The sequence below is a fragment of the Garra rufa genome, chromosome 17, assembly GCF_049309525.1.
Source record: "Garra rufa chromosome 17, GarRuf1.0, whole genome shotgun sequence".
In the NCBI taxonomy this organism is placed as follows: Eukaryota; Metazoa; Chordata; class Actinopteri; order Cypriniformes; family Cyprinidae; genus Garra; species Garra rufa.
Window position 1 is genome coordinate 35,483,236 of NC_133377.1, and position 27,394 is coordinate 35,510,629.

The 27,394-nt window shown below is 32.6% G+C and overlaps 3 protein-coding genes across 3 annotated transcripts in view; 1 reads left to right on the plus strand and 2 right to left on the minus strand.

The window, feature by feature from the left end:
- The window catches only part of prcc (proline rich mitotic checkpoint control factor), a 7,012-nt gene extending 2,346 nt beyond the window's left edge, over nucleotides 1-4,666 (plus strand). The window contains exons 3-6 of the mRNA XM_073821491.1: nucleotides 8-73; nucleotides 153-245; nucleotides 3,830-3,976; nucleotides 4,058-4,666. Of these exons, the coding sequence (XP_073677592.1) occupies nucleotides 8-73; nucleotides 153-245; nucleotides 3,830-3,976; nucleotides 4,058-4,210 (459 nt within the window). The 3' untranslated portion in view covers nucleotides 4,211-4,666. The remainder of the gene's footprint in view (nucleotides 1-7; nucleotides 74-152; nucleotides 246-3,829; nucleotides 3,977-4,057) is intronic.
- A 1,787-nt stretch (nucleotides 4,667-6,453) lies between these two features.
- mrpl9 (mitochondrial ribosomal protein L9) lies at nucleotides 6,454-11,452 on the minus strand. Its single transcript, XM_073822425.1, has 7 exons — nucleotides 11,111-11,452; nucleotides 10,665-10,824; nucleotides 10,457-10,581; nucleotides 8,798-8,851; nucleotides 8,553-8,654; nucleotides 6,753-6,836; nucleotides 6,454-6,652 (listed from the first exon to the last, which is right to left on the minus strand). Exons 1-7 carry the CDS (start codon nucleotides 11,216-11,218, stop codon nucleotides 6,539-6,541), a joined length of 747 nt encoding a protein of 248 aa, XP_073678526.1. The 5' UTR covers nucleotides 11,219-11,452; the 3' UTR covers nucleotides 6,454-6,538.
- A 1,476-nt stretch (nucleotides 11,453-12,928) lies between these two features.
- Nucleotides 12,929-26,048, minus strand: lix1l (limb and CNS expressed 1 like). The gene is made up of 6 exons (XM_073822183.1): nucleotides 25,550-26,048; nucleotides 20,609-20,772; nucleotides 20,252-20,392; nucleotides 19,563-19,658; nucleotides 19,399-19,476; nucleotides 12,929-17,556 (listed from the first exon to the last, which is right to left on the minus strand). Exons 1-6 carry the CDS (start codon nucleotides 25,881-25,883, stop codon nucleotides 17,302-17,304), a joined length of 1,068 nt encoding a protein of 355 aa, XP_073678284.1. The 5' UTR covers nucleotides 25,884-26,048; the 3' UTR covers nucleotides 12,929-17,301.
- Nucleotides 26,049-27,394: the final 1,346 nt, after the last annotated feature.

Consider the following 27,394-nt stretch of genomic DNA (forward strand, 5'->3'; position numbering starts at 1 on the left):
CTATCAGACGGGAGAATATCAACAGCAGTACCAGGAGTATCCTGAAATTCCCCTGCCAGAGACTTCTCCACAGGTAAAACATTAATAAGCTTAATATACCAGTGTGTTCCTTGTCTTGTCAGCAGCTGATTTTTGATGCATATTTTTGTCAGGATTATTATGGTGAGGGATATTACCAAGACCCGAACCCTGCAGCTGATGAGCAAGATGATTCAGGGTCCTCTTCGATGCTCAACGATGAAGCAGTGAGTTGTTTGTAGCATCTTACGTAGGGATGTGTTTGCTCTGCATTCAAATGGATTTCCATGTTTTCCAAGCTGAAGTATGACCCACATAAATAGCTTGAATACTTGGCAAAAAAAAATGGCTGTGCTTTAAAAAAAAGGCTTTATTCCACTCATAGACATAAGTATTAGTATTCTTTAAAATAAAACAATATAATAATCGTTTATATATATATATATATATATATATATATATATATATATATATATATATATATATATATATATATATATATATATATAACATTGTAATTTCAATAATAATTAAATAATATATAATGATGACAATTACCATTATTATATATTTTTTATATTGCACAGTACAATAGTTTTGCAATAGTTTTGTAATTTAAATAGTGATAAATAAAAGTATTATTTAGATCAATAACAATATTATATTATGTACAATATAATAATAGCTTAAATAGCTTGAATATGTGGGGAAAATGGCTGTTTTCAATAAAAAAATGCATTGTTACCACTTATTTCCACGTAAATATATAGTATTGTAATTTTATTATTATTTCTTAAAATATGTATTTGGGCTGTCAAACGATTAATCACAATTAATCGCATCCAAAATAAAAGTTTAATGTTTACATACTAAATGTGTGTTTACTGTGTATATTTATTATGTATATATAAATACACACACATACATGTATAGGTTAAAAAATATATTTATATGTATGAATAGTTATACTTGTATTTAATTTAGATTATATATAGAATTATAAATATTTTATATATAAATCTAAAATATTTTTCTTTAATAAACATGTATGTGTGTGTATTTATATATACATAATATATACACACACAGTACACACATATAGTATATAATCATAAACTGTTATTTTGGATGTGATTAATCGTTTGACAGCCCTATGTGTATGTATATTTTTTTCATTTTATAGTATTGGTATTAACATTATTCGATTAGATTATTATTAGATTATTTTTTTATTGTACAGTATAATAGTTTTGCAATAGTGATACATTTCTTTATGAATTTAGTAAAAGTATTATTTAAAACAATAGCAACATTTTATTTTTATATATTTTTTGTAACTAAATTCTCATTTTTTAATTGTAGAGTATAATACTAATATAATAATGTTTTATTGCAATAGTAATGCATTTCTTATATAGTATATATTTGTATAATTTTAATAATTAATACGTTTAAATATGAATTATTAAATTCATGATTTTTATTGTACATAATAATAGTATTGCAATAGTAATTTGTATTTTTATATATATTTCTTAGATTTATTTCTATTTATTTATTTCTATTTATTTTAAAATAATAAAACATGATTTTTGTTAAGTATCAAATAATTTTTTATCTTGTAGTGCAGTATTATTATTATTATTATTATTACAGTATTAATATTTCTCTTTCATTATTGTAGTTTAAATAGTGATCAAATTAAAGTATTAATTAGAACAAAAACAATGTTTTTTGTATTATTATTATTATTATTATTGTTATTATGAATCCTATTTTTATTATACCGTATAATAATATTATTGCAATAGTAATATATTTCTTTGTAATGTATTAATTTGTTTGTTTTCTGTAATTTTTAATAAAAAAATTTATATGATTTATTAAATTATTACTTTTAATTATAAATTATAGTAGTATTATTGCAAGTCATTTATTTTTTATATATTTCTAAGTTATATTCATTTAATTTTTTGTATTGTAAGTAATAAAACATGATTATTGTTAAATTCTCATTTTTTTTAATCTTGCAGCACAGTAGTATTATTGCAATAGTAATAAATCTCTATTGATTTAATTATTGTAATTTGAATATTAAAATTATTATTGTATAGTTACATTAAATGGTGAAATTTGTACATTTTTCAACTTTGTAACTCTAACTATTACTCTTTATGTGTATTTATCTCACTTTTTTCAGTGGTGTTTAATATCATACATCTTAGAATTGTTGTATTATCTTGTATTATTACCTGGTGGATGCAAAACAGATGTAAAATTCTGTATAGCGGTGAAGTCTTCTGACTTGTACCAACAAGTCACGACGTATCAACCAATGAAAAAATGTTCCAGCAACTATCTAGTTAGTACATCCCAGCATCAAGATGGCAAGCTTTTCCATGACTGAGCCCAGGGTTCCCGCGGGGTCTTAAAAAGTCTACAATTTAAAAATCTAAATTTTAGGCCTTAAAAAGTCTAGGTCTTAAATAATTTTACACAGGTCTTATTTTTCCGATGTCCATGTAACGCTTCCTCTAATGCTCATTTAAATTCTCTTTTTGTTGTTTCCGTGGTGTTGTAGTTCTTTATTTCATTATTCCAAATATAATTTGCTGTATTTAAACTACAAATGAGACCAACATGCAATAGCCAATCAGCTTTCTGTTGTTGGCGCGAGTCTCTCTCGGATTGTACCGCAGAAGTAAAATGGATTTAACTTTTTAGCTATGGGGAAGTGCAAGTTTAGCGATACTTAGCTTGAAAAAAAAATGAATATAGGGCTTGGCTAAGGCCAGTTGCTAACAACTGTAGATTTTTTTTCTCCCTCTGTGGATGTTACTGCGTCTTCAGACAGAATCGCAGTAGCAGAATACAGGTCAAACTACCTTTTTCTGTATATAATGTTCTCAATAATAATAATAAATATAGGTCGAGCTAGCTGACCGCCAGCCTTCGAGACACTTTTAAAATGTTTTTTTTTTTACTTGCCCGACCGAACAAACCGCCTGATTAAAACTGAAGTGACAAAAACAACTAGCGAAGCATCGAAAGGCAAGAAAGATTCCTATTTTAATACATTCAACGTAAACAGAAATTGATAATGGATAGTGTATTTCTGGTCTATTTGTGACATACTTTAAAACAAATGAATGTAACAGCACTCTAAAGAAACACACTGAGGTAAAAATTTAAAATGTATAGTTTATTTATAACATGATATAGTTCAGTAATATACCAAGTGAGCTTTTTGCTGAATATTCTCACAATTGCAAATGTTACATTAATTTTAGCTCAATAAACAAGTAGTTAGTCAAGTAGTTACTTACATATTAGACAAAATATTTTCACTGTTTCGTTCTGTTTCACCAACCAAAATAGTTCCAAACAAGGATCGCAGCAGAAGCATTCTCCAAGCAACGTTTTGCTATGATTCAGCGTTTTGCTCAAATCAGTTGAAATAACTCGCTCATGAAGTGACTTACCGCCACCTGCTGGTAGTTTATTTCTAGTGGTACTTTTATGGAGAGATTTTGTGTGGAATAGTATCTGCTGATATGTAAAGTTCACTGTATATCGTAGTAATAAATTTAATTTATGACAGCCATGAAATTTTGTTTACTTTTTACATTAAACACATTAAATATTACATGTATGCATGTAATATAATATCTATTTCCATTACAGGTTTAGGTCTTAAATTTCATATAAGGTGGTATTAAAAAGGTCTTAAATTTCACTTGTTCATATCTGCAGGAACCCTGGAGCCTTGGTTGATCAGCATCGAGTTCAAATTTTCTTTGTATTTTTCCAGTTTCGCCGGCTACAAGGCAAACAGAATCGCGGAAGAGAGGAAATCAAGTTCTTGGAGATCAAAGGAGATGATCAGCTGAGCGGCAATAAGCAATGGATGACAAAGAACATGACAGCAGAGGCAGAGCCCCGCAAGTCCTTCAGCAAGGTGAGCACCTCAAGTGTCATTTTCTTCGATTTGAAGAAGCTAAATGGAAGAATGATGCTGACTTTTCCCTCTCGTTTTCAGAAAAAAGGAGATCAGCCAACAGGACAACAGAGACGCAAGCACCAAATCACATATCTGATTCATCAGGCCAAGGAACGCGAGCTGGAACTCAAGAACAACTGGGCCGAAAACAAGTTGACTCGACGACAAACGCAAGCCAAGTATGGATTCTAATGGACTGGATATCAAGATGTCGCGCACAACTCTACCTAATGTTAAGCAGTTTTTGTCAGAGACTGCAGCCAATATAGATTCAACATTTAGAGAAGTAATACCAGTTTGCATCGTTTCAGAAAGGACTGTAAAGCTCTGGCTGCTATGTTTAAGATGGCTCCCAAATGTCTACCTAATATTATCCTTCCATTTGAACTACATTGGGATTTGTTACGAGGTTTCGCCTGTAGCATATTATTAGCTGTGTAGGTTCACATGATTTATTTGTTTATTAAATTATTGGGATGTCATGACTTGTTCGTTTGTCCGGGAGGGTTTGGTCTTCCACACTGCCATCATAAGCAGTGGAATATAGAAATTAATGATGTGAAAAAATAGGTAACACTTTATAATAAGATTCTCCATGTTAACGTTAGTTAATACGACAATGTGTTTATTCATTTTGGTCAGTGTTCATTAATAATGTATTAACTAATGTTAATATATAGCTACAAATTATTAATTAACATGTTGGAATGTTAATGTATACGATCTTATTGTAAAGTGTTACCAGGAGTCCGTTGTAAAAAGTGTTTGAGTGAATCTTTTCTTCCTTTTAGCTGCTTGTTTTCATATGAATGTTGATTCTTAATCGTAGAGCTATGAATAAAGTATAACACTTTCGTTGCACCTGTAGAGAATATACTAAAATTTTCATTTTGTGTAAAAACACGTTTATGTGTGAAATAGCTCCTATAACACTGCCAGAAATAAAAAAAAAAAATACACAAACCTGAGTAAACTAAAGTTGCTTCACAATGTAATTTGACATTGCAAAAGGACCTTAATGCATAGAAATGTATCAAAATGTAGGACTGAATTCAAGACACAAACATTAATTTAACATTGAATTTAGAGCTGAAAAACGATTAGTCGCAATTAATTCAAAATAAGTTTATGTTTGCACACTATACAGTGCCCTCCACTAATATATATGAGCAAAGGTGGATGTGAAAATAAATCTGCATAATTTATCCTTTTGATCTTTCATTCAAAAAATTCATAAAATTCTAACCTGTAATTGCAGTAAAACAATAGAACCAGGGGGTGAAATCTCATTATGAAATAAATGTTTTTCTCTAGTTCACGTTGGCCACTATTAATTACTAAATTACTTGAACATGAACATCATACTAATTTTTAAATTTTCTCTTCAAAATTTTGTATCTTGATGTTATTGGAAAAATAGTTTATAAAAATGTATAAGTACATACAGAATATTTGATTCTTTTAACTATTTTAAATACACAATAAAGTAATTTTTCTCCTTTTTCTCCAAAATTACGTATTTTGAGAGAGTTACACATCTCTGTATTACAAACTAAAATAGTAGTAAATATTTGGTACTTGATGCAGTCATTTTGATTTTTTGTTGTAATAAATATATATAAAAATATATAAATACAAAAACAAGTAGATAGCGATATAGAAATATGAGTAAGGATGTAGCATCACATCCTAAAAAGAAAATACACTACCAGTCAAAAGATTTTTAATGTTTTTAAAGAATTTTCTTCTGCTCACCAAGCCTGCATTTATTTGATCCAAAATAAAATATTTTTACTATTTAAAATAACTGCTTTCTATTTGAATATATTTTAAAATGTAATTTATTTCTATGATTAAAGCTATTTTTTTAGCATCACATGATCCTTCAGAAATCATTCTAATATTCTGATTTGCTGCTTAAAAACATTGTTGAAAACAGTTGAGTAGAATTGTTTCAGTATTTATCTGAAATAAAAATATTTTGTAACAATGCTAAATAAAAGTATTAATTTCTATAATTTCTAAACAAATGTACTAAACTGTTTTAAATATTGATATTACATTTTAAAATATATTCAAATATAAAGCAGTTATTTTAAATAGTAAAAGTATTTCACAATATTACTGCTTTTGCTGTACTTTGGATCAAATAAATGCAGGCTTGGTGAGCAGAAGAGACTTCTTTAAAAAAAAAAAAACATTAAAAATCTTACCGTTCAAAAACTTTTGACTCGTAATGTAATGCATTAGAAAGTTACAAAGAGTGAATGACACATTTTAAATTCCTTTTTCCCCTACTAGATACACTTCAGCTCCCTGTTCTAAGTGAATATTTACATAGTGAGTTAATTTATTTATAAAATGTTATATTTTGACTCTTTAGGTCAGACAGAAATGAGCCTAAAAATAAGAAAAACACACCACACAAAAAGAAATAAACAAAAAACATTTTATTTGTACAAATTCCTTGTGTATATTCTCCAAGTTGCTTCCTTCAAAGCATTTTTAGCAAAGAAAACACTATTCTGAATCCGACTGCTCTTGCTTTTCCCGTTTCTTCATCAGCAGCAGTTGACTGGGCTCCACAAATGGCACCACAAACATGGGCACCTTGACTGTATCCACTCCATTCACCTGAGAGAGAAAATACCATTCAAATAGCAAGCAATAATTAAATTATAGAAGAGCATTCAAGGTAATCATCATAAAACTATTATAAAGTCAATGTACATACAGTGACATTACACCAGTACTCTCCAGGCCCTGTGATTGGCTCTTCTGGAAGAGTCAAGGCATGTGTTGGCACAACCACACCGAGCTGTGGACGGAAATACAGTAACTTAAATTACACAGTAATAACACTACATTGGATTGTGTGAACAATGTAGGTGTACATTACTTTACACACACAAATATACTAGGGTTGTCACGATTTCTCAATTCATATTTTTAAAAGTCCTCGACTGCAATTTGCCCACGCTGAGTAACCGTCAAAATACCGGAAGTGGCGCATTCCGTGGGCGCGAACTATTATCATGTGTGGAGCGTCTCAAACGCCACCTCTGCATATTGTTGTGAGTTCTGGTTTATTATAACGTTAATATGGTCATCTGTGAACACCATTTCATCAGATTTGTAAGGTAAATCATTTATAAACCTACGCAAACACAGGAGAATACATCAATATCGCGATTTCAAAGTAAAAGCTCAAATCCTCACTCTGAGTTTTTACGTTTTGATATCAACAAATTCAAGAAATTACAGTGGCTGCATCATTTCTGTCGTAAAAATGGCCAAACATTATTAATTAAGTGTACATTTGAATTAAATGTTGTTTAGCCAATATTAAACAAGGATTAGATCGCGTTATAAAGTGTAAAGGCATTCGTCAGGCCGTTGGCGCCCTCTGCAGTCATTTGTTATAATGTATAATGAGCATTACTTATTTTGTTTATAATACATTTTGTATTTTATTTGTTTAGTTTAATAAATCCATCTAAATACTTGCTTTTGATACTTTATTTGAACTAATTATTATTGCCTAGCTATTATATGTTACACTGGACCACAAAACCAGTCACAAGGGTCAATGTTTTGAAAATGAGATTTATATATTATTTTAAAGTTGAATAATATAAGCTTTCTATTGATGTATCTGGAATCTGAGGGTGCAAAAACCTAAATATTGAGAAAATTGCCTTTAAAGTTGTCCAAATTAAATTCTTAGCAATGCATATTACTAATTAAAAATTAGGTTTTGATATATTTACAGCAGGAAATTGACAAAATATCTTGACTGAACATGATCTTTACTTAACATCCTAATAAAACATTGATAATGTTGACCCAAACAATGTATTTTAGCTAATTTTGAGACTTATTTTGTGGTCCAGGGTCATATATGTATTTTAAGTCATTTTAAAGGCTAATGTTCACTATTGTCTATTTTTATTACCACTTAAATAATTGACCAATTACTCGATTAAAAAAATAATCACTCGTGACAGCTCTAAAATATACTCATACTTACTTAAATAAAAAAATAATAATAATAAAAAAAAATTATATATATATGTGACCCTGGACCACAAAACCAGTCATAAGGTTAAATTTTTACAAAACTGAGATATATACATCATATGAAAGCTCAATAAATAAGCTTTCTATTGATGTATAGTTTGTTAGGATAGGGCAATTTTTGGCCGAGATACATCTATTTGAAAATCTGGAATCTGAGGGTGCAACAAAATCAAAATACTGAGAAAATCACCTTTAAAGTTGTCCAAATTAAGTTCTTAACAATGCATATTACTAATCAAAAATTACATTTTGATAGGTTTACAGTAGGAATTTAACAAAAAATCTTAATGGAACATGATCTTTACTTAATTTCCTAATGATTTTTGACATAAAAGAAAAATCAATAATTTTGACCCATACTATGTATTTTTGGCTATTGCTACAAATATACATATATATATACTGTATATAATTTTTTTTTTTCTGAAAATTACATTTCATGCTTTCATCTTACCCGTCTAAGAAACTGTCTGCAAACAATCTCTTTAGTGAGCGAGTACTGAATTGAAGTATGCATTGCAACTTCAAGCTGAGTTTTCTTCAGGAATTCAACAGTCTGCAACAAGAAACACAAAGACTAAATTAAGCAGCTCATGTGGAAACCATTATCAAAGTATAAAACATTTAATTGTATAGTCAAACACACAATAGTTTAGATAGATTAATGTTTCATAGTTTAAAACACACAAGGTAACTCACTAGCTGTCCTGTGCGTGTCTGGATTCTGTCCTCTGGCCGTCCCTCCCGAAGTAGCTACAGGAAAACAAAGCAAACTGTGAACACTTGTAATGATGTTAACCCAAAAATTTAAATGTGCTTAAAATGTATCAATTTATGTGTCATTACAAGAATAGTTCACAAAATTTAAATGTATTTAGGCCATCCAAAATGGAGATGAGTTTGTTTCTGCTTTGGAACAGATTTGAAGAAATGTAGCATTACATCCCTTGCTCACCAATGCATCATAGGCAGTGAATGGGTGCCGTCAGAATAAGAGTCCAAACAGTTCATAAAAACACCACAATAATCCACACCACTCCAGTACATCAATTAACACTTTGGTGTAACTGAAAAGCTAAACGTTTGTAAGAAACAAATTCATCATTAAGATCTTTTTAACTTCAAACCATTGCTTCTGGACAGTTTTTTACTTCACAAGACATTCATTGATTGACTGGAGTGGTGTTTCTATTAGCTGTCATAATTTTGATTTATCTCATAATTTCTACCTTTTAAATCAATACATTTTGTCTTATTATCTTGTAATTATGACTTTTAAAGTCAAAATTTCAACTTTAGAAGTCATAATGGACTCTTTGTCTCATAATTTCAACTTTTTATCTCAATTTCTACTTTTTAAGTCAATTTTGTCTTTTTATCTCATAATTATGACTTGCTTTTTAAGTCAAAATTGCAACTTTATAAGTCACAATGGACTTTTTGTCTCATAATTTTGACTTTTCAAGTCATAATTTCGTCTTTTTCATCTTGTAATTATGACTTTACTCATAATTTAAATTTTATAAGTCATAATTTCAACTTTATCTCAATTATGACATAAATCATAATTTCAACTTTTTATCTCATAATTTCTGCTTTTTAAATCAATTTACTCTTTTTGTCTCGTAATTATGACTAGCTTTCTAAGAAAATTTCAACTTTATAAGTCATATTGGACTCTTTGTCTCATAATTTCGACTTTTTAAATCATAATTTCAACTTTTCGTCTCAATTTCTACTTTTTAAGTCAATTTTGTCTTTTTAATTTCATAATTATGACTTGCTTTTTAAGTCATAATTTCATCTTTTATCTCATAATTTCGACTTTTAAAGTCAAAATTGCAACTTTATAAGTCATAATAGACTTTTTGTCTCATAATTCAAGTCATAATTTCGTCTTTTTATCTTGTAATTATGACTTTACTCATAATTTGAAGTTTATAAGACATAATTTTGACTTTTTATCTCAATTATGACATAAGTCATTATTTCAACTTTTTATCTCATAATTTTTACTTTTTAAGTCAATTTAGTCTTTTTATCTCGCAATTATGACTAGCTTTCTAAGATCTTTTTAACTTCAAACCATTGCTTCCAGCACAGTTTTTTACTTCACAAGACATTCATTGATGGACTGGAGTGGTGTGGATTATTGTGATGTTTCTATCAGCTGTTTGGGCTCTCATTCTGACGGCACCCATCCACTCCAGAAGATCCACTGATAACCAAGTGATTTAATGCTACATTTCTCCAAATCTGTTCCAAAGCAGAAACTCATCTTCATCCTTGATGCCCTGAAGATGAGTACATTTTTTGGTGAACTATTCCCTTATGAATTGATTTGAAGATCAAACTAACCCTTATTTCCTCTGCAAACATGTCTTTATTCTCCTGTGAAGGATAGACAGCCAGGCCTTGAGGTAGCAGTTTGTTACGGCCCACTGTTTTCTTTACAAAAACTGTGTCGCCTCGTCCACCAAGCTCTGTAAAATAAATATTTACGTCACAAATCCCAGTTTTGAAATCATACGTAACAATTTTTCATAAGGCAAGCAAGAGCACTCACTGGGCACCGTCTGAGTGAGGATGAGCTCCATTTTGTCCTGGGGTTTTTGTTTTGTGTCCTCAACCAAGCGGTACACCCGGTGTCGTCGGGGATGCAGTCTGGGTGGCTTTCCTTCTTTTGATAAAGGAACTTTCCAACAGCGTTCAACAATAACTGTATTCTGGAAGAAGATTACATTAAATGCTATATAAAAATGTTAAAAGGTGTAGATGCGTTTTAATCTTAACTTCAGCTCCAAATTCTGTAATAAATGTGTGCATACATAAACTACAGTTTATCTGTGTTGAGTCATTAAACATAAAGAGTTTATAAACACAATCTTATTTGCAACTGGTCAAGGCGATGTCGCGACGTCAGAAAGCATGTATTCTCAACTGTAAAACTAAAGCACTATTCTATCTGCTGTTGCGTTTTCAATCTAGATCAGCTGTTTTCATGCCGCTTACCTTGCATGCTGTCTGTGACAGGTTCTGTATTCGACTCAAGGATGATTTTAGATTTGTAAGATTCCAGCAGCTTTGAAGGACAAACCTTGATGATGCGACTGCCCACATGGTTACTATAGACTTTACGATTGAAGATTAGGAATTTATTTATTTGGAAATATTAATCATTGCCTCCAACCGTAGCACAGCATAAATACGCTATCAAAATTCACATTTATTTGTGCTCTTCTGTCTCACTAACTGTCATTGCGTTCCCTAACCTCATGAAATGCAATGGGATGTTAAAGGACCCTGGAAGGGTGGTTGTTTATTTTGCCTGACAAAAATATCAGAACGTCAGTTGTTTAACGAGTCGAATTTGTACGTACTTTAATATAACGATATAGTACAACACGCATGTTTTCCGAATGCTTGTATTATATTATAAACAAATATATATATATACACACACACACACACACACACACACACACACACACACACACACACACACACACACACACACACACACACACACACACACACACACACACACACACACACACACACACACACACACACACATATTTATAAGGGTAAGCATATAACTAGATACCTAAGTGACTCGGTTTCAAAATAAAAGGCCTTGCTCAATAGAAGTCTTGTATAAATTCGACTTTTAAAGTCATCATTTTGACTTTTCAAATATCATAATTTCTTTTTTGTCTCATGATTTCGACTTTTTAAGTCATAATTATGACTTAAGTAACTCATAATTTTATCTTTTTATCTCATACTTTCGACTTTTTAAGTAATAGTTTAGTTTTTTAGTCATAATTTCAACTTTATAAGTCATGATTTCGATTTATAAGTCATAATTTCGACCTTTTATCTAGTAATTATGACTTTATAAGTCGGAATTTAAATTTTTTATCTCATAATTTCAACTTTTAAAGTCATAATTTTTTCTTTTTATCTCATAATTATGATTTGCTTTTTAAATCATAATTTTATCTTTTTATCTCATCATTTTGATTTTTAAAGTCAAAATTTCAACTTTAAGTCATAATGGACTTTTTGCTCATATTTTCGACTTTTTAAGTCATAATTTCATCTTTTTATCTCATCATTTTGACTTTAATCATAATTTCAACATTATAAGTTATAATTTAAAATTTATAAGTCGTAATTTTAACTTTTTATCTCAATTTCTACTTTTTAAGTCAATTTTGTCTTTTTATCTTGTAATTATGATTTGCTTTTTAAGTCAAATTTCATCTTTTAATATCATAATTTTGACTTTTTAGTAATAATTTTAACTTTATTAGTCATAATGGATTTTGTCGACTTTTTAAGTCATAATTTCGTCTTTTTATCTTGTAATTATGACTTTAGTTATAATTTCAACTTTTTAAGTCATAATTTATATTTTATGAGACATCATTTTGACTTTTTATCTCATAATTATGACATTATAAGTCAACTTTGTATCTCATCATTTCTCAGTTGTCTTTTTATCTTGTAATTATGACTTGCTTTTTAAGTCATAATTTCACATTTTTATCTATTATTTATAATTATGAATTAAGTCATAATTTCAACCTTATCATAATTTTGACTTTTTATCTTGTAAATATGACTTTGTAAATCATAATTTCGTCTTTTTATTCTCACAATTATGACTTAAGTAATTCATCATTTTGTCATAATTTTGCATGATTTTTTTTATGTGGTGGAGATGGGCTTCCATACCTACATGTATTTACTGTGAAACATATTGACTTGATTATGTTTTTCAGATTTTTTTTAACCTTCATGAACCACAACCTGTAAAATGGGTAAATTTAAAATTCCTTTATTGATTTGTAAAGAATATAAATCAACAAAAAAAACTGGCTACGCATCAAAAAATCTTATAAAACATGTAAAATGGCAGACTACTCATACAAAAACAAATAGAGAATGTATAAAATGTATTCACATGCACTGATTCAAATTCACTACCTTGAGTATTATTTGAAAAATAATCTTGGTAAACAAGAGTGTAAAAAACAGCAGGGAAAAAGACCCAACAAATTGTATAAAATTATATGCAATGTAATATGCAATGCAGTTTACAATTCAATACACTTCAGTGGCATATGAAGGAATCATATAACAAAATACATTGAAAGAACACTTCAGAAATGTGATAAAAACACTGAAAATGAAATTGCAAATTGTACTGTTAATAATGGCCATCTTTCACAAAATGTATCATTGTCATTTCACAAAATACATGGTCTCAAATGAATAAATAATTTGAAAGTTTAAAGAAAGGGGGCTTTAGATGATCAGTGGCAGCCGTATTTTGACAATAAACTTGCATAGTTTATTGAAATAAACTTTTCCTATTTCTTATGTCATGTGAACAACTGTAATGTCTATATTACCATTTTTATAATACCAGCCTATAAACTACCAGGGCTTTAACTGAATTATTGAAACAGTTCTGCAAATAAACTATGATGTTTCCTGCACCACAACAATAAAAACAAGTGATCACAATTAGCCCTTAAAAGTACATTTTCACATCTGTGTCTGGCTAATGACAATCATTGATGTCCTTTAAAATTCAGTTCAAGGAAAACGCAGTGAAACTTCTCTGGATCTAAATTAATCTGAAAAGTAACTGACTGGTGACATGTTATCATCATAGCCCCTAATACTGAAACAAATGACCGTGATAAAACATTAACAAACAGTTTACATCATCACTTCGCCCAGTAACGCATTATGATCAGTTATAATACAATTATTTATGATGATGGAATAAGAATGCGATTACATTGTAAAATATTCGATTGTATATGTATGATTTAAACTAATTTCATAAGCATAGTACAGGCTGTAAGGACCATTTTGAGTTGGGAAACCAACTAGTGTCTATAAGACGCAGTATATATGGTTTTATTTCCTGTTGCATTGAATCAAGCATCCTGTTGTAAAGCATCGCTCAACTTAAAGTAACAGTTCTCCCAAAAACGCATATTTGCTGAGAATTGACTTACCCTTAGGACTTTCAAGATGTAGAGGAGTTTTTTTTTTTTTTTTTTTTTTCAGATTTGGAGAAATTTAGCAATACATATCTTGCTCACCAGTGGATCCTCTGCAGTGAATGGGTGCCGTCAGAATTAAAGTCCAAACAGCTGATAAAAGCATTACAATAATCCACAAGTAAACCACACCACTCCAGTCCATCAATTAACATCTTGTGAAGTAAAAAACTCTAAGTTTATAAGAAACAAATTCATCATTAAGGTGTTTACTTCAAAATGTTGCTTCTGGCCAAAATACGGGTCCATAATCCATAATAACGCTAAAAATTGCATCCACTGTTGTCCTCTCATATCAAAATTTACTGACTTACTTGTTTAGAACTGTTTTAGACTGTTATTGGTTGTAAACTATGCTCAATTTGTGTATATTTCTCTCCTGATTCAGACATGACGACTTTTTCACAGGAGAAACCAATATTATGGAAATTATGGATTATTTGTGATATACAGTGATGACGGCACCCATTCACTGCAGAGGATCCATTGGTGAGCAAGTCATGTAATGCTAAATTTCTCCAAATCTGTTCTGATTAAGAAACAAACTCATCTACAGCTTGGATGGCCTGAGGGTAAGTACATTTTCAGCAAATTTTCATTTTTGGGTGAACTATTCCTTTAACACAAACCCTGTCTGCACTTGAAATGTTCACAAAAGCTTTTCAGAAAGGAGGTAGAAATAAAATGTTGCCTTGAATGAGCAAGACTGCTCTACAATCACAAAAGTAACAGAAGGCAATGTAATGAGGGCACAGATTCAGTTTTTCAAAGTCAGAAGGCTTGAGGAAACGGCCTTGGCATGTTTCCCGTGCCAGGATTTCTCACCAGTGGCAGTGTGTGAGAATATCTGACCTTTGTATTATGAAAACATTGTGTGGTTGCTTCCTTAGCAAACATTTATGCTAAAGCATGGTGGAAAAGTTTAGTTAAGTTAAAAGTACTGTATAAATGTGTGTTTACATAAACATACTTCAGATTAAAGTATTTATTTCCTATGCATGCTTTTGGTGAATATACAAACCTTTGCTTTGTAATGACAAAGCAAAGGTTTGTATATTCACCAAAAGCATGCATAGGAAATAAATGAGCAAGGCTATTATGTGAATGTAAAAGAAGAATAGTGAATACTATTGTGATCAACCTGTATTGTATAAAGCGATATACAGTGCCTTATGAAAGTATTCAAACCCCTTTATTTTATTCATGTTGTTGCAGCTTTATATTAAACTGCTTTAATATACAAATAATTAACATCAATCTACACTCCATACACCATAATGACAAATTAAAAAACACGTTTGCAACAACAAAAAAAACTTAAAATGATTTAATTGCATAAGTATTCATACCCTTATCTGGGACAGTTGAAATTTAGCTTAGGGAGCATTCATATCACTTGTAGAGGTTAACCTGCAGCATATTCATTTGAATGGATATGATTTGGAAAGGCACACACCGCTCAATAAGGTCTAACAGCTGAAAATGAATATTACAGCAAAAACTAAGCCGTGAAGTAAAACAACTGCCTGTAGAGTTCAGAGACAGGACTGCATCAAGCCACACATCTGAGAAAGAGTTCAGAAAAAAATTTAGCTGCACTGAAGGTTCACCGAAGCATGTAGCCTCTATTATCCATAGTGGAAGATGTTTGTAACAACTAGGACTCCTCTAGGATTCCTAGAGCTGGTCTCCTGGCCAAACTGAGCAAAGGTTGGAGAAGGGCCTTGGTTAGAGTGGTGACCAAGAACCTGATGGTCATTCTAGTTGAGCTCCATGATCATATATGCAGATTAAAAAAAACCTACAGGTCTTTATGGCGGTGTGGCCAAACTCAATCCTCTCCTCAGTGAAGACACATGAAAACCAACTTGGAATTTGCAACAAAGCACCTGAAGAACACTCAGATTGTGAAAAACAAGATTCTCTGGTCTGATGAACCTCAGTTCCAAGCATCATGTATGGAGGAAACCAGGCACTGCTCATCACCTGCACAGGACCATCCCAAAAATAAAGTGTGGAGGTAGCAGCCTCATGCTGTGGGGCTGTTTTTTTAGTGGCAAAGACTGAGGGACTCATCAGAGTAGAAGGAAAGCTCAATGCACCAAAATGTTGAGATAGTCTCAATTAAAATCCAGTCCAGAGCATTCAGAACCTCAGACTGGGCAGAAGGTTCACATTCCAACAGGACAATGACCCTAAGCACACAGCAAGATTGGCTTATAGACAACTCTGTGAAAGTCCTTGAGTGACCCAGCCAGAGCCTGGGCTTGAACTCAATCAAACATTCCTGGAGGAACCTGGAAATGTGCATCTGCCCCCATCCAAGCTGTCAGAACTTGAGAGGTGAAGAGGTGAGGAGAAGAATGGTAATTGCCAAATGCAGATGTGCAAAGCTTGTGGCATCATATCCAAAAAGACTTGAGGCTGTAAAGGGGCTTCAGCTAAGTACTGCGTTAACCGTATGAATACTTATGCAAGGTACTCATTTCAGTTTTTTAATTTTAATAAATTTGCAAAGTTGTCACAAATCATTTTTGCTTTGTCATTACAGTGTATGGAGTGTAGATTGATGTGGAAAAAAATATTTAAAGCAGTTTAACATAAGGCTGCAACATAAAATGTGAAAAAAAAAGTAAGGGGTTTGAATACTTTCGCAAGGCACTGTATACGTAAAGGTGACTTAACCACACAAAATGTATCTCCTAAGAAAAGCAAATAGGCAGTGATTTGGCGAATTAGCTGAAAAAAGCAGCGCCCACTTGTAACAGGATTCATAATAGAAGTAGTACAATGCAAAGAAGGCCTCAAAACTGATTTTCCCGACATAGTAGGTCCATGTGCCAGTACAGTCAACCGATAACACTGGAGGATAATACTGGTATAGTAATAATAGCAATATAGCGCTTAATTCTGTTCAAGTTTAAAATACCTTACATGTTTAGATCAAAAAGACAGGAACATAAAAATTCATTGTTGTTTATGTCTATAGAATTAGTCAAATTGTTGATTCTTTGACTCCTCCTTGCACACGGACACACATACACAAGTTAAAAAAAGAATGTTTTGGAGTGCTATCTGGTACAATCATACGCCACGTCTGACTTGTCTTCTTACTCTTCAGCACGTGCAGGGCAGAGTTGTAGTGTTCGACCCACCTAGCTGCCCCACTGCCATTAGGAGAATGTCTTTCTTTTCTTTATAAAAGCGCAGCTCCCGTCCTGCCAGACGGGCCTCTTCCAGCTCACGCTCTGTGGCGGCCATTTCTCGATTGATGGTACCGGATAAAGCGTGTTCTCGGCTGACCCAGTCAGCGGCCATTTGTGTACGCATGTCATCGTCTAGCGCTCGGTGGGAGTAATGAGCAAGCACTTCCTGTTTACAAAAAAGGCTGATTGTTATACACACCATAGACAGCTCAGTTTAACATATTAATAAAGCAAATAAATATTTACAAGAAACTAACAAGGGAATAATAACAAATAAAAAGGAAAATAAATATATACACTACCAGTCAAAAGTTTTCGAACAGTAAGATTTTTTATGTTTTTTAAAGAAGTCTCTTTTGCCCATCAAGCCTGCATTTATTTGATCCGAAGTGCAGGAAAAACAGTAATATTGTGAAATATTTTTACTATTTAAAATAACTGGTTTCTATTTGAATATATTTTAAAAGGTAATTTATTCCTGTCATCAAAGCTACATTTTCAGCATCGTTACTCCAGTCTACAGTGTCACATGATCCTTCAGAAACCATTTTAAATGCTGATTTGCTGTTCAAGAAACATTTTTTATTATTATTATCATTATTTAAAACAAATTTTTTTCAGGATCCTTTGATGAATAGAAAGATTGAAAGATCTTTAAGATGTATCTTAAATAAAAAGCTTTTGTAACATTTTACCATTCAGAAGCTTAAAGTCAGTATAATTTTAGAAATGAATACTTTTATTTAGCAAAGATTTTGCATTCATTTGTTCAAAAGTGATAATAAAGGCATTTCTAATGTTACAAAAAAATTATATTTCAGATAAATGCTGTTCTTCTGGACTTTCTATTCATCAAAGAAACCTGAAAAAAATTCTACTCAGCTGTTTTTAACATAATAGTAATAATAAATGTTTTTGAGCAGCAAATCAGAATATTAGAAGTATGTGACTGGAGTGCTAAAATTCAGCTTTGAAATCACAGGAATAAATTACATTTTAAAATATATTCAAATAGAAAACTGTTATTTTAAATAGTAAAAATATTTCTAAATTTGACTGTTTTTGCTGTACTATGGATCAAATAAATGCAGGCTTGATGAAAAGAAGAGACTTCTTTAAAAACATAAAAAATCTTACTGTTCAAAAACCTTTGAAAATGGAATATATAAAAATATATCATTTTAATTAAAGTTTGTGTTTTTGTCATTTTTGTTTGATTTTTTTATGTCTAAATTATTTTTTATACATTTTTATTTTGGTCTTAATTATTACAGTATATCAAGTTAAACTACCTGAAAAACTATAATATATATTATGTATATTATTTTATAAATTATTATTATAAATATATATTATTTATTTATTTAGTACATTTTGGTAAATGTTATTTTATGTCAAGTAAACTAAGTTTTTTGCATTTAGCAGCATCTCTCTGACCCAAAATCTGTCAGTAACAGTATATAGTTGGGTGGACTCTCCTACATTTTACTTTTCATAACTTTTCTAGTATTAGGAATAATAATTTCTATGCTATTTCTTACTTTATTTCACCATGACTGAGTCGGCCAAATTTCTGAACTTAAAATAGTTGCTGTTGACATATAAACGTAGGCGATCATGTCAGAAGTATTTTATTTTAAAAGATAAAGGTACATATGACTCCTCATGATAGGACGCTTTTAAAGGAGAAGTTCACTTCCAGAATGAAAATTTCCTGAATATTTACTCAAAAAGAATGAGTAGAATACATTCTAGTATTTTTCTCTATATCTTGGACTTCAGTGGTGGCCAGGTTGAATGTCCAAATTGCAGCTTTAAAGGGCTCTCCCAACCAAGGAATAAGGGTCTTATCTAGCAAAATGATCAATCATATTCTAAGAAAAATACAAATTTATATACTTTATATCCACAAATGCTCATTTTGCACTAGCTCAAACTCACACATTACTTAAACAGGCACACATGACTTAGGCAGAAACACGACTGAAAATAGATTATTTGTCTTCACCTGACGAGAGCATTGCCTTTCTCTCATGGCTTTGAGACTACCATTCCAATGGAGAAGCTGGAAAACTGTCATCAGTTCCTAAAAAAAAAAAAGGTTAAAAAATTAAAATCCACATGTACAATCGCTCATAACTTTTCATACAGTCCAATAATGATCTCACTTACCTGGAACTCCAGCATAGATTTCCCCTTATTAGACTCTAACATAAACCGAAAAGCACCGATGCCTGTACTAGGGTTATCCGCTTCTTCTCTGTTTCCCTGCAGTGAATACAGATGAGTAAAGGTCAGTAACGTCAACAATACACTTTTAATCAAAATTTCTAGGTTTGATTTGAAAGAAGTTAGTACTTTCATTCAGCAGGGATGCATTAAATTGATCAAAAGTAAAAACATTTATAATGTTTCAGAACACTGTTCTTTTGAGGAATCCTGAAAATATGTATGTATATGTATGTGTGTATATACGGTTTGCACAAAAATATAAAACAGCACAACTGTTTGCAACAAACATTGATTTCTAAAGGATCATGTGACACTGAAGACTAAAGTAATGATGCTGAAAATTCAGCTTTGATCACAGGAATAGATTACGTTTTAAAATACATTAATGGATTTAACATATATTATTGTTATTGTAATAATATTTCACAATACTGATGTTTTTAGTGTATTTTGATCAAATAAATGCAGTCTCGTTGAGCATAAAATACTTTCAAAAACATAAAACTATCTTACTGACCAAACTTTTAAATGTTAATGTAGATCAAATTATTCAAAACAAATAGAACTAAAACTTTGGGTGAACTATCCCTTTAATTAAAAAAATCCCCTCAAAAACTGTGAGAACTCACATTAAAAGAAGCTAGAGCTTCACACACACTCTTCTCTATGAACTCATCTGTGATGCGCCGAGATGGATGCTCATTGAAAACAGAATTCATTAGGGCAATTTTGGCCGCGCTCCGTCTTGCTTCAGCTTTGGTCGGGCAGAACTGAGAAGATCAAAGATGCTATTTAACCACAGTGTAATCGAATCCTGAAGATGCTCACAGAATTCATCTCCAAGAGATCCTCAGGAGAAAACATTAGGCAGAAAATATGCAGACACAGATGGCAACCCAAACACAATTATTTATTTTCTGAAGATCTAAAGATGTGAAGATGTGAAGGCAAATGCATTGGAAAATGTAAAGAGCAATACTGCTTGCCTGAAAACTCCCGAAGCAACTTCCTCCGGGGAGACTGACGTAGCAGACGTAAGGGGGGTTATTGGACGGAACCATCTCATAGACAACAAGAGCTCCGTTCCTCAGGTCAGCGCCTCGTGACTGCTTCATCTGCCAGAACTCCTGCAAAGCCTCCACGACATTCACTGTGGGAATACGACCATCATATCAGAGTATACAACACCATTCTAGTATATTTTAAGACACAGGAGTTCAAATGTGTTCTGTTCAGGCTGAAGTAACTTACAGACGCCCTGTGGTGAAAATCAAGTTTAGAACTTTGTTGTTTTTTTATATGCCTAAAGGGACAGTTCACCCAAAAATAAAAACTGATCATTTACTCTTCCCTGTATGAGTTTCTTTCTTCTCTTTGAACACAAAAGTAGATATTTTTAAGAATGTTGGTAACCAAACAGTTTCTGGTAGCCACTGACTTCCATAGTTTCCCCATACTATTGAAATCAATGGCTACCAGCAACTGTTTTGTTCAAAATATTTAGGGGTTCAAACGTCAAGTCTACAACGTCACCAAGGCTTGTCCCAATTGGCCTGAAGGTGATCAAAAGTACAAAATCACTCATTACAACTAAACCATCAGTCGCAGGCTCAAGTGTCTACTGTCGTTGGAATCCTTGGCAAAATTTTCGGGTATTTTGGATTTTTTGAAAAAACTACTTTTGTGAACTAGTCCTAGGTTTTTCACCCAATCGGAACCAAACAAGTGCAGAGAGATTCTTTGGAGAGGGAATATCAATAATTATAAAATAAAAAAATAAAAAAGATCACCATCACAATCACACAAAAGACACCAAAACGTTTGAAAGGGGCAGGGCCACTTTTAATAAAATGCCTATAACTCCTGAATGGAATGAGATATTTTTCCCAAATTCAGAACACTTATGTAACAGATGAATTTGAGGTCACAGGACAAGTCGCAGAGCTTCTATCGAATGATAGAATTCCTCACTCTGGACAACTTTGCCTCTAGAAGCATTGCTGTCATTCAAATCATTTGTATTATGATTGAGAAGATTTCAAAAAAACTACTTTTGCGAGTAGTTTTTAGTCCTAGGTTTTTCGCCCGATTGGAACCAAACCAGTGCAGAGTGATTCTCTGTAGAACGAATACGAATAATTATCAAAAACAAGTCACACTTTCGACTCACCATCGCAAAGGAATGGCAAAACGTTTGAAAGGGGCAAGGCCACTTTTACTAAAATGCCTATAACTCCTGAACAGAATGAAATATCTTTGGCAAACTCAAAACACTTATGTAAGTGCTTAAATCTAAGGTCAAAAATCACAGAGCTTGGCCACTTGTTGGTGCTATAAGAGACAAAACACTTCAAAATGGCTACGCAACCATTCGTCTTATCAACGAAACTCTGTAGGCCTGTTTGACTCACGGTCCCAAAGGTCTTTGAAAGAAATTGGCTACTGGGGGATGATATCGTATTATTCAAGGGTGTACATTGTGCGTTTTTTTTGCACATATGCACGATGTTCATATCATATGATAGAACTCCTCATTCTGGAGAACTTTGCCTCTAGAAGCACTGCTGTCAATCAAATAATTTGTTATATGATTGAGAAGATATAAAAAACCTACTAGTCCTAGGTTTTTCGCCCAATTAGAACCAAACAAGTGCAGAACGATTCTCTGTAGAGCGAATATCAATAATTGTCTAAAAAAAAAAAAGTCGAACTTTCAACTCACCGTCGCAAAGGGACACCAAAACGTTTGAGAAGATACAGAAAACCTACTTTTGTGAACTAGTTGTAGGTTTTTTGCTCAATCTGGAAAAAAAAAACACAATTCTCTGGACTAACTAAGCTCACCTGGAAGTCAATAATTATCAAAAAATTTTGAAATTTCCCCTTTGGGAAGCTATAACGGGGTTGTTTAGAAAAGGAGCCTTTCCAAATTTACCCCAAATCCTATAAAGCCTAAAGGAAAACCCAAAACTTCACAAAACCTGGTGAGCACAGGCGACTGGTGATTCTAAACAAGCGTACAAAGTTTTAAGGAGATCGGCTGGTGCTATAACAGCCATAAATGTTAAAAAACATAATATTTCTATGGTAAATTACCTGGATTTGCCAAAAAAATCACTTTTTAAAATCACTAATATAGGTGGTTACTAGGGGTGGAACGGTTCACAGAAGTCACGGTTCGGTTCGTACCTCGGTTCAGACGTCACGGTTCGGTATGATTTCGGTACAGTGGAGGGAAAAGCAAAACAAAAATGCAGAAGGCAATTAGATGTATTTCCACTCACATACCCAGCAACAACCGCTGAACAACGGCAACACACAGTCCTCGTCTTTTCCACCACTCTCTCGCCTGTACTACTGTAACTGACTGGAAAAGCGAAGTTTTCCCAAACTTGCGATCTAAGGGGCCGTTCGCTTTCTTCCTGATCAACAAAGCGCTCGGGCGCTTGCGCTCCGGAAGCGTCTGCCGTTTCTAAGCAACCATCAGCTGCGCTCTAGCTCCAAGCCTATGCGTCTCCATGCATTGTTTCTTCTATTAGCGTCAAAATAATGGGGGCTTGACAAATCAAAGTTCAGGAAATCCCTGGACCACAATGATGGACCGTCGAGCTGACAAAAAATTGCAGAGTGCCAGAGAATGTAGACGGGCTCTGATAGAGCGCATACATAGGCGGAGCTCGGCTGCATCGACGCCAATCAGAGCTTCAGAGCTAAAGCGGGGCTAAATATTAGCTGTCCCTAAAGAACCCGCGTATCTAACAGTAGTTCCGCATTTCATTAATTATTTTGCAGGCAAGTTTTTTTTTTATTTTCATACCGTGTATTCTCCGTTTAAATTCATGCACCGAACCGTGACCCCCGTACCGATTCGGTTCGAAACGAATACATGTACCGTTCCACCCCTAGTGGTTACAGACTTAAAAAAATAATGTCTTTTTTCATATGTGCTTAAATGCCTTAAACTCCCAGCTATATTTGTGTGTGTTTAACAGAAGAAAGCAGCTCATACAGGTACACTTAATGACTGCAAGGGGACTAAACCCAAATATATTAAGCATTACTTTCACAAAACAAGTTCATAAATTCTACTGTCATTATGACTGTCTCAGTGCACAATGAAAAGCACATGTTTATTGAATGGCTGATTTAAAGGAAGCTTGTTGCTGTGGAATTGCTTAGATACTAGTTTCTAACAGGAAATAAGGGTGGTGTATTAACATAGAATAATGTTAAAATCATTACAGCCACACATAACAATCAAGCACAAATATATAAAGGTCTTTTTTCTGCAAATGAAACCTAAGCTTCTTGGGGGTTGCATTTGGACAGTCGGAGGTGTCTCGGAGGTAGATTAAAACACTTAACCTGCCTCTAAAGAACATTGGCAACAGTCTATCTGACAATAATCCACTTAATGTAATTAGGTCAGCATGTCAGGAGGCTCAATCTGAGTGCTCAAATTGAATGTTTAAACATGCCTATGGTGGTGCAAAAAACAACAACAATATATTGCAGGAAAATTAAGCCTTTTTTTGCCTTGTGGAATTATTTCCACTGCCTTTCTGTGACTTTATTGCTTTGCTGATTTTAAACATAATTTACATAAATTGAAATGATATTTCATGATTTATACTAAATGCAAAAATCTTAATAGTTCTAAATATAGGGTTACTTTTATGCAAAAAATAAAATAAAAACTCTTTTCATTTTAGAATAAGATTCAAAACTCCTACACTGCCAGAAGTTATGTTTTGGGAGAGACATCATGAATTAAATTTCTAATTTTTAAGAAAATCCTTTTGAAGTTTCAGTACACATTTCTGAATGGGTTTGCTTTAAATATCTTGCATGTGGGGCAATTAACTAGCATATTTTGGTCCAGATCTAGCCTATTAAATAATTCAAAAATACATAAAAAATGTAATGCATACAGAGAATGAAAAGAATCTCTCCTATGAATTAAAAAAATCTGAATTAACAGACATTTTTGACCCTGGACCACAAAACCAGTCTTAAGTAGCGCAGGCATATTTGTAGCAATAGCCCCCAAAAAAAATGTATGGGTCATAATTATCGCAATTATGCTAAAAATAATTAGGATATTAAGCAAAGATCATGTTCAATGAAAATATTTTGTAAATTTCCTACCGTAAATACATCAAAACTTAATTTTTGATTAGTAATATGCACTGCTAAGAACTTTATTTGTACAACATTAAAGGCAATTTTCTCAGTATTTAGTTTTTTTGCACCCTGAGATTGCAGATTTTCAAATAGTTGTATCTCAGCCAAATATTGTCCTATCCAAACAAACCATACATCAATGGAAGCTTATTTATTCAGCTTTCAGATGTTGTATAATTTTTTTTTAATAAAAAAGACCCTTATGACTGGTTTTGTGGTCCAGGGTCACATATTTGGAGGGTTTAAAGTATCTGGGTTTTGTAAAAAAAAAAAAAAAAGATTAGATAGATAGATTCTAAAATATTATAATATATATATATATATATATATATATATTTTTTTTTTTTTACTTTTTATGAATAGGTAAATTAATTCAGGTCCAATTCAGCAAACTAAAATTCTAAATGAGTTTAATATATAAAAAATAACATACAGTAGTCAACATTCGAAGTGGATCAAAAAGGTTCATCAAAAGTTGTCCTAAGATAAGAATGGGTATTCTTTTTGGTTTTAGGACGAATTCGATGAAAGGTTTTGATCCACTTCGAATGTTGACTACTGTATATAAAACTAATAACATATGAACTTCAATATAGGAATCATTTTGAATATTAATGTTTGCATTTCTAAGAACTTTACGTTTTTAACTAGCCTATGTTTTATAGAATTTAAAGTTTTCTCATTGTTTATCATTGACCCTCATGCTCTCGTGTGCAAAACATCTCCATGTTCACCCCACATACCCCTGCCGTATCCTTGCGTGTGTTTGGCAAAGCTCCGGACCACCGCGTCCACCGCTTCTCTCAGAACCGCCGGATTGGTGGGATTGGACAGACCCAGACCCGCCGCCATGTCCACCGAACCGAACCCGCTGCCCATGATACCGGACCCGAGGCTGTGGAGCTGAAGCGGCGGCGGTGGTGGCGGCGGCCCTGGGGAGGCAGACACCGAGACATGGGAACCCTGTGCCGAGGAAAGTGTGCCGGTTACACCGGGCCGCAGAGAGCGGAGGGTCCCGGTCGCGCTCGCTCCGTATCCGATACCGGGCTGCAAGCGCTGATGGCGAAGAGACTCCATTGTCTCGAAAAGTGATGCAAAAGAAACCAACACAAAAGAAGCGACAACTAGGAACGATTGCAAAACCGATTAACGATGCATATGACAAACATAAAAGTGTTTCTCGAAGATATGAGTTTAGTTAGGCTGATTGGGCAAAATATTATTTACTGTTTGGGGCGTAAAACTGCCATAGGGAGGAAAAAGGAGCAGCATATGCTTGTGTTTGACCAATCAATGGATTCACGCTGCGTGACGTGGCACGTCCGGCCAACCCTTCTCAAATGTACAAATCTCTGTTACCAAATTACTATAAACATCGTCGTTTTCAAATATTTGCTGTACGTTTATGTATAGTTATGTAAATAAAGTCCTCTTTACAAATTACACGCGAACAAAGATACTAAAGTCACTGAGAACAACTACTAAACATGGTTGACAAGTTTAAGATGGTACAGCTTACATGCTGGTATTTTTTTCTTAAAGCACCCCAGATGAATAGGTAAAAATATGAATTAACTGATATCACAGTACATGGACAGTTTTGGTAGGCCTGTATAAAGCTGTTTGACTATGCAAATGCTGCATTATCAAATAAAAAAATTGCATAATCTTCAATATTAAAAATAATCTGAAATTGTTATGACTAATAAAGTCCTTGAAATGTCATTGTTTTGTAAAAATAAAGAGTTGCATTTTTTCTAGAGTTCAGAATAGAAATTTGAGCACTGGATAAAGCCAATTGTTTCATTTTTGTTGAAGAAGGTTTTTGAATATGTGCTTTTAATGCACCATAAATCCAAAAAATACTGTTAACAGCCAAAAATAATGAATAAGTGTTCATCGTTTTAAGAAAACTACCTTTAAAGATACAGTTAAGGTCAAAAGTTTGCATACACCATGCAGAATCTGCAAAAAGTAAATTATTTTAGCAAAATAATGAATAAGATATTTCACATAAAAGACATTTACATATAGCCCACAAGAGAAAATAATAGTTGAATTTATAAAAATGACCCTCTTCAAAAGTTTACATACACTTGATTCTTAATGTGTTGTTACCTGAATGATCTGCAGTTGGTTTTTCTGTTTTGTTAAAGTTGTTCATGAGTCCCTTGTTTGTCCTGAACAGTTAAACTGCCTGCTGTTCTTTAGAAAAATCCTACAGGTTCACAAGTAGCTTTGGTTTTTCAGCATTTTTGTGCATTTGAACCCTTTGCAACAATGACTGTATGATTTTAAGATCTTTTCACACTGAGGACAACTAAGGGACTCATATGCAACTATTACAGAAAGTTCAAACACTCACTGATGCTTCAGAACGGAACACAATGCATTAAGAGCTCAGAGCTAGGGGCTGAAAACTTTTGAACAGAATGTGTACATTTTTCTTAGTTTGATCTTTTTTTTTTTTAGTACTTCCCCTTCAGAAGTTACGGAAGATACATACATGTTCCCCAGAAGACAAAACAAGTTAAATTTACCCTGATCTTCAAATTCAAAAAGTTTTCACCCTCTGGCTCTTAATGCAT